At 45.7% G+C, this 11832-nt stretch overlaps 1 protein-coding gene across 5 annotated transcripts; it reads right to left on the bottom strand.

Annotated features, from left to right (window-relative positions):
- Nucleotides 1–2304: 2304 nt before the first annotated feature.
- On the bottom strand, nt 2305–11131 carry klhl11 (kelch-like family member 11). Of its 5 annotated transcripts, XR_005458153.1 has the most exons (4): nt 10715–11131; nt 7219–8888; nt 5875–5888; nt 2305–4238 (listed from the first exon to the last, which is right to left on the bottom strand). XR_005458153.1 is itself a non-coding variant. In XM_038778691.1 (2 exons), the coding sequence occupies exons 1-2, from the start codon at nt 11095–11097 to the stop codon at nt 7304–7306; spliced, it is 1968 nt and encodes a 655-aa protein (XP_038634619.1). In that variant the 5' UTR covers nt 11098–11131; the 3' UTR covers nt 2305–7303. The 5 variants fall into 5 exon arrangements, 1 of the variants encoding a protein (XP_038634619.1); XR_005458154.1 differs by lacking the exon at nt 5875–5888; XR_005458151.1 differs by having other exon boundaries at nt 2305–5888.
- Nucleotides 11132–11832: the final 701 nt, after the last annotated feature.

Genomic DNA, 11832 nt, shown 5'->3' on the forward strand with positions numbered 1-11832 from the left:
AGGTTGACTGGGCTGATTCCTATGATGAAGAGGCCGTCTTGTGTGGGAAAAGTTTATCAGGTTGGGCCTATCTTCTTGAAACAAATCCAAGATTGAGATTGACAGGGTACATGCTGGATGTTACCTCCTGTGGAGCGGGGAAGCAAAATCTAGTATTAGGGGGAACAGTTTAAAATAAGGAGTCCCCGTGAGGAGGAGGAGGAGGAATTTCTTCTTTCAGAGGGAGGTTGGTGTTTGGAATTTTCTTCCCCAAAGATCAGTGGAGGCTGCTGGATCATGAATGTATTCAAGGTTGTGTTAAGACAAGAGTTTTGATCTACGGGAGTCGAGGGTTATGGGGGACAGGAAAGATCACAATTAGACTGGTCATGATCTTACTGAATGACAGAGCAGGATAAATGGACTGAATGAACGACTATTTCTTATAATCATCCATGAAGCTGAACTTAAAAGGAACCAAAACGTCTTTTTTTTGGTACAGCCTTATTGCAGTCAAAAGTTTAATTTATACCCAAAAGACAAAAAAATCCCCCAAAAAGGATTATGGTGGCAGAGATTATTTACTGGACTAGTAACCAGGAGGCATGGGCTAATAGCGAGTGACAAATTCACATCCGACATTGGCAGCAGGGGTAAATGAGATAAATCTGGAATTACAAAGAATCAGCAAGTGATCATAACTGTTGGATTGTTGTGGGTGGCACAGTGGCTAGCATTGCTGCCTACACCGAGGACCCAGGCTCGATCCCGCCTCTGGGTCACTGTGAGGAGTTTGCACCTTCTCCCCGTCTGCATGGGTTTTGCCCCCACAACCCAAAGGTGTGCAGGCTAAGTGGATTGGCCACTCTAAATAGTCCCTTTATCTGGAAAAAATTATTAGGTACTCTAAATTTATTGAAAAAAAACTATTGGGTCATTAAAAAAAACATGTGGTTCACTAATGTCCTTTAATCTGCCATGGGTCTGACTCATGCATGGCTCCGAACTCCTAGTAACATGACTGACCTCAAACTCCCTATGGAGGCAGCTCACCACAAGCTTCTTGAGGGCAATTAGGGTGAGCATTTATGCTGGGCTCACTAGCAACATCCATTCCAGTGAATTATTTAATTAAAAGACACAGGAGCGTCACCACTTAGTTTTATTCATTCACGGGATGTAGGCATCACTGGCTGGACCAACACTTATTGCCCTGGAGCTGGTGATGAGTCTCCTTCTTGAAAGGCTGCAGTCCATGTGGTGCAGATACATCCAGTGCTCTTAGAAAGTTCCTGGATTTTGAACAAACGACAGTGAAGGAACAGCGATATAGTTCCAAGTCAGGATGGTGCACGGCTTGGAGGGAGAACGTGCAGGTGGTGTACCCAGGTATCTGCTGCACTTGCCCTTCCAGATGCTGGAGATTTGAAGGCGCTGCCTAAGAATCCTTGGTGAGTTGCTACATCTTGAAGATGGTAGACACTGCTGTCACTGTGCGTTGGTGGAGAAAGGAGTGAATGTTTAAAGATGGTGGATGGGGCGCCAATCACAGGGATTACTTTGACCTAGATGGCGTTGAGCTTCGTGTTGTTGGAGCTACACTCAACCAGCCCAAGTGAAAAGTATTCCATCACACTCCTGACTTGTACCCTGTTGATAGCAGACAAGGGTTTGGGAAGTCAGAAGAGGAGTTACTTGCAACAGAATCCCCAGTCTCTGACCTGCTCTTGGAGCCACAGTATTTTTATGGCTGGTCCAGTTCAGGGATGTTGATAGTGGGGGAATTCAGCAATAGTAATGCCGTTAATTAACACAGGGAGATGGTCATTGCCTGATACTTGAGGCGTGAATGTTACTTGCCTCTTATAAGCCCAAGCCTGGATAGTCCCCAGGTCTGGCTGCACATGGACGTGGACATGTATCGGAAGAATTGCGAATGGCGCTGAGCAGAATATCAGAAAACACCCACACTTCTGCATTTATGGTGGAGAAAGATTGATGAGCAGCTGAAGATGGCGGGGTCTAGGACACTACCCATTGGAAGTTCTGCAGTTATTTTCCAGGACTGAGGGGGACATCAGAAGGAAAGGTTGAGGGATAAGAGAGGTTGGTTGTCCTATTGTATAGATCTTGCAATACTGCACGACCATGTGTTCCACACTCTGGCATTTGCAGATACTTTGCTCTATTTCCAAAAAAGTTGGATAATCTGATCTACTATAATCAATCCCAGATAATGTAGTGAATCAGATAGTTGAGATTTAATTGTTATATCAATTGTGCACACTACTATCGCCAGCACCCCTATAGAAAGCAAACACACAATTCATGATAAAATCTTCCTTTATTGACAAGCTATTGTTTAATATTTTAAAAAAACAAGAGTGGATGACTATCACATTGCTGAACACACAGTAAACATGCATGTGCTCATTAGAATTAATTTGTCAAGTCTGGACAACCTTGTGTGTGAATATTCTAAAGGGTGTCAGGCAGAAAACAAATACCCCTCAATTGAAAGATACTCCTTTCACTGTTCCCTCGAATTCATCACAAGACACAATCACACTGTGCCCAGCCAGCTGCACAAATGCACTTAAGGGTGGGGGAAAGTCCACTTAGGCAAAGCTTTGTTGAAAAAGAGCAACAGGAACACCCAACAATGATGGAGACAAACTGGAACGGACCTTATGTTTGAATAAAAGATCGTATACAGTGTTCAGATTTCAAAGCAGAGCCTACATCAGAATTGAAAGACTTTCTTACCTCACTCCCCTCCCTCACTACACAACAGCAAAATGCTATATCTCCTTAGGCAGAGGGAGATAAAACCCCAGACATTTTTCTCACACACAAACACTTTTCCTGTGTTTCAGACAAACAATGAGGGTGAAATAACTAAGATGGGGTTGAGTAAGTAAAAATACTTAAATAATAATGTACAGATCAGCCAAGGAAACAGGAAGTCAGTAAACTAATGAACGTAATCGGTGCAGCCCGAGAATGCAGCAGCCAAACACAACTGGGAGTCATCACACATTTCCCCATCCCATTCCAAACCTCTAAAGAATCACTTACGGTTAGTCTTTTGAACTAAGTACTAATGCAGATTTAGCTCTGCTAATTCTACACTTCAGAACAGCAGAATGGGAACTGTCAGCAGCATGAGTGTCCATGTAGAGCATTTTTTTTAATTAATAAATTTGTCCAGAGAGCATTTGATGAAATGAAATGAAAAAATGAAAATCGCTTATTGTCACAAGTAGGCTTCAATGAAGTTACTGTGAAAAGCCCCTAGTCGCCACATTCCGGCGCCTGTCCGGGGAGGCTGGTACGGGAATTGAACCGTGCTGCTGGCCTGTTTTAAAAGCCAGCGATTTAGCCCAGAAAGAAATCAAATGTTAAAATATTCAACAAGCCAATGATTGTGTGGATGTTAATAGAGGAAGTTATTTCAGACATCCTAAATGATATTCTCCTCACTGACCGAGGCCAGGCTCTGTCCATCTCATCAGTCAGTGCGGAGAGTAGATTTCACACCTATGTTAACTTGGACACAAGCTCACAGGAATGTATAAAATACTCAGTGTGCACAATGTGGTGCCACTAGCTGATCAGATACCCTATGGCTGAGCTGGCAACATCAAGGACATGGTAGAGTAGAGCATCAAGGTTTGCATCACATCAAAACAGGTAACTAAAAAACAATTTAAGGGACTCTCACTCCGAATAAAGTGATGCTTCAACAGCTACCCAAGTTTTCTAACACCATCAAAGGATGTTGAAATTAAGGGTAGTTTGTCATTGATCACCAATTAACTGGCATTTCCAGTCAGGCTTGCTATTATGGATATGGATCTTGCTGTACATGTCATGACAGCCATCGTTTCTCCAAAAGAACAATTAAAATGAATTCCAAAACTGAAGATGAAATGCTTGGAGGCATTTCTGAGGTGCAGAAGAACACATTAAAACAAAACTTTCTTTCAAATCTAGATCACAATCAGATGTGGATATTATAAATGTCAAGAGGCCTTGGTACTGGACTGTTTGCAGGCAAGGTTTCATGCTGGACATCAAGCCTGAAGGAACCAGATTCTTACTGAAGCTGGAATTTCTTTAGGGATTATAAAGTGAGGTGCAGCAAAACATTTCTCATTCTGTGTTTAGTGCTCCATGCTAAACAAGCAGAATACCTCTCCTGTTAAACCATGCTGATGTATCACTTACCACCACTTGTGACACTGCATGTGCTGAATCTAAAAATAAAATGCCTCATTAGCACAGAGTATTTAAGTACACAAAGACACCAGAGCCTGGTTTCAAACTGCACAAAGATAATTTCTGAGGTTGGGAGAATGTAATTGAAATCTTTTATCTGGCCCAGAGCCTTACCTTTGAACAGCACAAGTCGGTCTGACATTGGAGTTGGATCACTTGTGTAGTTTACACTACCCATGCATGGCTTTCCCAGGGCAGAAATTCCCCACTCAACAAACAGTGAATGGAACCCTCTGAAAAATATGCCTCCATTGTATCACTAGCATTACCTCTGGATGGTTCAATGTAGGAATATAATTTGGTACAAGGAGGAAGAAATCCCAGCCCAGGAACACTCGGATTGTGCACAAATGATGATAGGGAAATAGTGCACACAGTGGCCATGGAGCTCACAATAGTTTCAGCAAAGTGTAATGGAGAGAACATTTAAGTTTTGCTCACCTCAGCAATACAATTACAGAACCTGTCCTTCCAAACTGGCTTGTGACAGTGTAGAGAGCATTCTGAGGTTACAAGTGGGCCACTGGCAGTGAAGGAATAATGAGATTAATTCAGCCTACCAGTATCAGACAAGCAGAGCACAACACAACGCTAAAATGTACTGGCTTAAGTACAATCCTACCCTTGACAGGACACATGCTAAAAGTCTAGTGACTTGATACTAATGGTTCTTATTTAACTTAAAATTTGAACAGAACAGAAAAGAAAATACCAGCAGTGTGAAACCTGGTTCCTTGGTGTCAGCCCTAACTTTGGGGATTTGGTGTTACAGTCCTGCAAAGGCCTAAGTATCACAATACAAATGGTGACTGGTGCAGCACCAAAAACTTTCAGTTTTGGAGACCAGTTGTTATGAACAAATATTGGGACAACACCAATTATATATCAAAGCGAGGTTATAAAAGTTTCATTTAGGAAAAAAAGGAACTGTGCAGGCATTGTGTCACCAGCAGGACATCTTCCTCAGAAAAGTAACAGCCCCGTCAGACAGGCTGATGAAAGAATGGCCCATACCCACAAAACAAAGGCTGGACCTGCTTTGATAAGCCATCTTACAAACAGGATTTACAAAACACACGTTAAATCTTCTACTTGAATTACGTATACTACTTAAAACTAAGTGACTTCTGATACAGAAATTAGGCCAGCCAGTTTAAATTTAGGTAGCTCCCTCATTTGAGGATAACAAGGAATGGAAATATATAAATCTATACATGGAAAATACATTTCAGTCTTACAAGTCAGGATACACATATACACAGCACAGCAGAAAGTGACAGTACCACAGGAGACACTACAACCAAAAGCTATACTCCAAGCTCACTACAACTTGGAAACATAACCGAGTTGTATGACAGAACTACCTAACATCCTTATATTTCGGTGTTTCCTCGATTTTTAAGTGTAGTAGCTGTCGGAACAAAGTGCTTAAATAGATTACACATAGGATTTGGTGGTGTAGTTGCTACTTGTCTATTGTAAGGAGCAAAGGAAAATCTTAACCATAGCTCACTGTTCAGATGTCTGCAGAGTCTCAATCAATTAGAACAGTACAGAGTTCAATTAAATATACACATAACAGGCAAATGCTACTGAATCCAATGTAAAGCTCACCATAATTCCCAGCTCTGACCAAGTGTCGCAAATAAGGGAGAGAAAAAAAGAAAAGGTTGCATGGGTCTACAATCATTCAGAGCAGTAACCCTGTGCAACCCCAAAATGTTCATTGTAACTCCGTCAAACCCTTTAGTAGGAAGTTGAGCTCTTTCCTGCACAGTCAAAGTTGAAAGCCAAAAGTAAGATCTAAGTCATACACTATAACATGCCACATACCAGGTTCCTGGACCAATGAATTTGTATTCGCCGACCTGTAGTTTGGTCAAAACTAAAAAACTGATCATGACAGAATGACAAGTACTTTAAAGGGACAAACTTAAAATCCATTTCCTAGAGATTTAATCGTAGTGTGGTTTAATAATGGTGTTCACTGTGTGCTCCATTAAAGTTAACAAGCATCAGTTTAAAGTGCTTTCTGCAATAACCAAAGTGCTTAGGGAATCCTATGCTGGTTAGTATCTAGTCTTGGTTTTTCAACGGTTGACTGAGCCCGTTCCATTTCAGGGGTCATGACCGGAAAACCCAGGGTAAATTATCACGGTCTCATGTCAGTTGAGCGACTTTAATAAAATTAAAAATCCAACAAATTTAACCTTACTGTTCTCCCGATAAATTATAGATCATTCCAAGGCTTGGTTCCACGTGCTCTCAGGCACTATGGAGAATGGAATCTATCAGACTGGCTCTCCAGTCTACCATCACCATTGTTTTTGATCAGAACAGATAGGGAAGAAAGCTGCCACACAACCACATATAGCGAGGCAAAGTAGTCGTGGCCATGTCTACACCATTGAGCGACACCCTAAGGAAATTACTATGGCTTTACAGAACATGTTCCCCCTGCTGCCTCATGTTAAGAAAACTGGAATTTTTGCATGTTTAAATAACCATGGGGTTATTGGAACAAGAGGTAAAAAGTGGTCTCAACAAGGGATGGAGATGCAAAAAAACAAAAATAGGGAATGTTACATGGATAAACCAAGGCAAGACATGAAAAAAACATGGCATACATCGACTTGGCTGGAGATGGAGTGGAATGGGAAGAAGCTATGTTTTGGAAAAAGATGTAGTGAACCATCCTAAAGTGGTTTAATCCCATAGTTTGGGGAATATTTTTTTCATTGTATGGCAAAACCCAGAGAGGGAGAGTGAAAGAGCTAATGACAGGAATGCATCACAAGTCTCATTTGATGTCTGATTCAGTCCATTTGGTATGAAACTGACCCTCATTTCTATTATAGAACAGTTGAGTTTGAAAACTCTGCCCCAACTTTCAACTGCCTATATAATCTGTATTGTCACAGCAGTTTTGGAGAGGCAGGAATTCTAGTTAGCACTAACCTCCAAATTATATTAAGCTGTAGAGAATCAGACTTGGACTGGAATTTTTGGGGGAGGTTTTTAACCAACCCAGAAGTGCTTCTGGTTAACATTCCACTTGAGGTTGCAGTTGCCGCCTGAGGCTTAGAGATCGCCGATGCAACTGCTGCATCTGCTGCAGCCGTTCTCGTTGCCTGGCCAGGTTCTGTGGCATTGGGTATCTTTGAACTCCGTACAGGTACCTGTAAGGTATCCTGACGTGGCAAGCGGTTGCTCGGCACCGCGGCTGGGGCATGGGAGGCAGCAGCATCCAGCGTTTCCTCTCTGAGCAATAGCGGTATGCCTCTTTCCGGTACTGCTTGTCCATGTCATCGCTGTTCTTCCAGCCACCAATTATGAAGACATCATCACGGAAGTAGCAAATCGCCGCCCCCTCAATACTCAGCACTTCAGGTGGTAAACTCTCCAAGATTTCATCAGCTGTCATGCTGGAGATTTTCTGCTTTGCTTCACCATCTGTCACAGGGTAACACTTGGGGCAGCAGGAGGCTGTGTGGTAAAAGTTTGTGGTTGCAATAGCCATCTGGAAGGCGCAGTAGTTATCAAGGAGCGGCAGAGATTCCACGTCCTGCCACTGTCTCGTGTCAGTATCATACTTTGCATTTATAGTCTCCAGTCCATCCTCATTATCGGTGTCCACGGGAGTGCGGGCAGTGACATACACAAAACGATCTTCCACACTGATGGCTTTAACATCCCGTAATATTTTGGGAGCGGACTCCAGATGGTGCCACCTGTCCTGTTCAGGTTCGTAAACGTCAACATCCTTGAACCCCGGGCTAAAATTACCATGTCCCCCAATACTATACAAGTTCTGCTTAACTGCTGACAGGCCAAAGGAATGCTTCCTGGTGATTAGGTTGTTGACCTGCTCCCAGCTGTTCCTATTAGGGCTGTACCTCTCCACTGTCTTTGCAAATCCAGGCTCCATGGAGCCAGCCACGTACACGTGGGAGTCTGTGATGGCCATAGCATGGCCATCTAGGTGATTGTGAATGTGGGGGAGATTTATCCATCGATCTTCATCAATGAAGTATCCTACGCACTCACTCAGATAATCTCCACCCTCTGACACACCACCCACCACCATGATAATGTCCATGTTCTGCCCAAAGCGAGGCTGGAATGACACAACATGAGACGCCCAGTGCTCCAGGTTTGCAGGTTGCAGATTCTCTGACCGCAGTGCATGACCTTCCACTGCTTCTGAAACAAGCTGGAGGCAGCTGGCATTATCAGCCACGAGCTGCTCAGATTTGATGATCCGGGTTAAGTATGTGGGCTTCATCTGAGGCAACCGCAGCAACTGGAACAGCTCCTCAAAGTGCTTCTCCCTCTCCTCTGGTATCCTCTGCACCCACTTCACCACAGCCTCAAAAAGAACTTCCTCAGAGTCCACTGTGATTTCAGAGTCCGAAAGCCAATCCCTAACTAGGTGGAATGGCAGTGTATAGAACTCATCATCCTGTACCACCTTGGAGAAATCCCTGCGGATCATGTCTGCAGCTTTCAATGCCAACTGGTCCAGGGAGTACATGTGGGCCAGACTATGAACTGCCACGCAGTTGGTGAGGTTTAGCTTTTTCTTTAGAAACTCCCCACAGAATTCCTTCAGTTGAAGCAAGAGGAACCTGGAACAAGGAAATGGCAGTTTTGGAAAATGTTGTAAATGCCACAAATGGGCAGTATATTGAAAACAAATGCGCCACATGCTTAACATTTTTAGAAATTAAAGTTAACACAAACTTCATATTGTAAGAAATAGTGGTTAGGGAATATCAATCAAAGCAATTTTACTCCATGCCTCCGCAAAGTAATCATGTCTTGTTAAACATAATGTGGGGATGCCGGCGTTGGACTGGGCTGAGCACAGTAAGAAGTCTTACAACACCAGGTTAAAGTCCAACAGGTTTGTTTCAAACACTAGCTTTCAGAGCACTGCTCCTTCCTCACCTCCATGGCTGCCTAATGGCGGGATCTACATGGCTGCCTAATGGCGGGATCTGCATGGCTGCCTAATGGCGGGATCTGCATGGCTGTCACGAGGAAGCCAGCCGCTGTCCAATTCTGACAGTGAGTATGCAATGATTATCTTTCAGCCAGCAGCAGAATATCTGGCCTGTACAGATGCTTGCACAGCATTAGAGGTCTACACACTTATCCTTTGGTCCAGAATGTGGAATAAAAGCTTTAGCAGGTTCACATCACAGAACCATTTCCACCAAAAGTTATTCTGTAATAGTAATGCAGGGCATCAAAAACGCACCTCATGTTTGTAGTAACAGTACAAAAGTCTCAGACATTTACAGCCTGCTCTATTGCTGCCTTTGTCATGGTTGTTCACTCCAGGCCCCTTTGCGGTTTCTCCTCCACAACACTCCTGTACACTATATTCTCCTGCTTCCAAGCTTAACAGTTACAACAGACCTCTTACCTCAAATGGTTTCCTCATCCATACTTGTATGGGCACTATGCCCACCTAAGTCCTCTGCATGCTAACAGTTGGCATTTCTGCCAGACGAATGGAGTCAACTTTCACATGTTACGCAAAGATGCCCAGCTCTACCTCATCATTTGCTCCATTCACCCCACTAACTGTTCCCATCTTCAATTGCTATTCAAATGAAGTAAGCAGAATTAGCTCACAGATTGTAAAAAGTAGGTCTTGCTTGACAAATCTAATTAATCTTTTAAAAATGTAACAGTGAAGGCTGATGAATGGAAAACCACAGATGTTACCTATATGGATTTTAAGAAAGCATTTGACAAAGTACCACGTGAAAGGCTGGTTAACAAAACTTTGGATCATGATTATCTGAAAAGAGGAAATGTATAAGGTTACAGGGCCAAGGCAGAGGAGTGGGACTAGGTAGAATAATATTTCAGAGAGTCAGTGCAGACTCAATGGACCGAATCGCCCCCCCCCCCCCTCTCTCTCTATCTGCCCCCCCCCCTCGGATTTGCCGTCCCTCCCCCCCTTCCTCCCTCCGCCCTCTCCCCTCCGCCCCCTTCCTCCCTCTCCCCTTCCTCTCCCCTCCGCCCCTCATCCTCTCCCCTTCCTCCCTCTCCCCTTCCCTCCCCCCTTCCTCCCTCTCCCCTTCCCTCCCTCTCCCCTTCCCCCTTCCCTCCTCTCCCCTTCCTCCCTCTCCCCTTCCCTCCCTCTCCCCTTCCCCCTTCCCTCCCTCTCCCCTTCCCCCTTCCCTCCCCCCTTCCCCCCTCTCCCCTTCCCCTCCCTCTCCCCTTCCCCCTTCCTCCCTCTCCCCTTCCCCCTCCCTCTCCCCTTCCCCCTTCCTCCCTCTCCCCTTCCCCCCCTCTCCCCTTCCCCCTTCCTCCCTCTCCCCTTCCCCCCTCTCCCCTTCCCCCTTCCCCCCTCTCCCCTTCCCCCTTCCTCCCTATCCCTCCTCGCCGCCGCCGCCCTTTCCCGCCCCGGGACATCACAGCCGGGGTGCAGCTTCACCTGTCGGCCAGCTCGAGCACCTCGTGCACGGTGCCGGTGGACACCTGGATGTTGCCGGTGTACATGTACTGGATGACGGCCTCCACCGTGTCGGGGTCGGGCCCGGGCTCCGTGCTCCATTTGCGCATCTCCACCCGCTCCGAGCGCGACTCCTCGAAGTTTCCGCCGAGCAGCGGCTCGAAGTACTCGGTGGCGGCGGCCAGCACCGAGCGGTGGGCGCGGAACTCGCGGCCGCCCACCGACAGCGTCAGGTCGCAGAACAAACCCCGCTTCCTCTGCTCGTTCTGCCGGCGGGACAGCTCCAGGCAGTGGGTCTTCGAGTCGAACACATCGGCCTCGGCATCGCCACCATCCGCCTCCTCCGCGCTCGGCGCCGCCGCCATCGCTCTCCCAACCGTCACTGTGCCCGCCCCAGCCGCGTCATAGAAAACTGTGTACGCACGTCATCCAGTTCTGTGCCTTTGCCGCCCCCTCCTCAGTACGTCATCTATTTCTGTGCACTCCTGCTCCTCGCCATTACGTCATCCATTTCTGTGCACTTCCCACCCCTCGCCAGTACGTCACCCATCTCTGTACACTGCCCCCTCGTCATTGCGTCATCCATTTCTGTGCACTCTCCGCCCCTCGCCATTACATCATCCATTTATGTGAACTGCCCCCTCATTATGTCATCCATTTCTGTGCACCCCCCCCCCCCCCACCCCCAATTCAATTAAGAACATGAATAGCAGCAGACCAGCTCTGCCATTCAATGAAACCATGCCTAATCTTACCTCTTATTTCCCTTCCTCCTCCTTCGGGTACCATTGCCCATGTTGGTGTTGGCAACCAAGAACTTCCATTGGATTGGTCCACACCATGCTTCATTTGCAGTGGTTTGCTGTTGCCATTTGTCATTGGGGGGATTTTCAGACTGATAATCAGTCTGGCCACGTTTCAGTGACCATCACGTCCTGATGTGGGCCTTGAACCTGGAACGGGATAGAGGCACTACCACTGCACCACAGGATCTCCGAAACCTAATTCCCATGCTGCCCAAAAATCTATTGACCTCCCTCTTGAATGTCCTCCAGAATTAAACATCCATAGCTGTCTGGGATAAAGAACTCCAAAGATCA

Source organism: Scyliorhinus canicula, chromosome 19 (assembly GCF_902713615.1).
Source record: "Scyliorhinus canicula chromosome 19, sScyCan1.1, whole genome shotgun sequence".
NCBI classification, from domain to species: domain Eukaryota; kingdom Metazoa; phylum Chordata; class Chondrichthyes; order Carcharhiniformes; family Scyliorhinidae; genus Scyliorhinus; species Scyliorhinus canicula.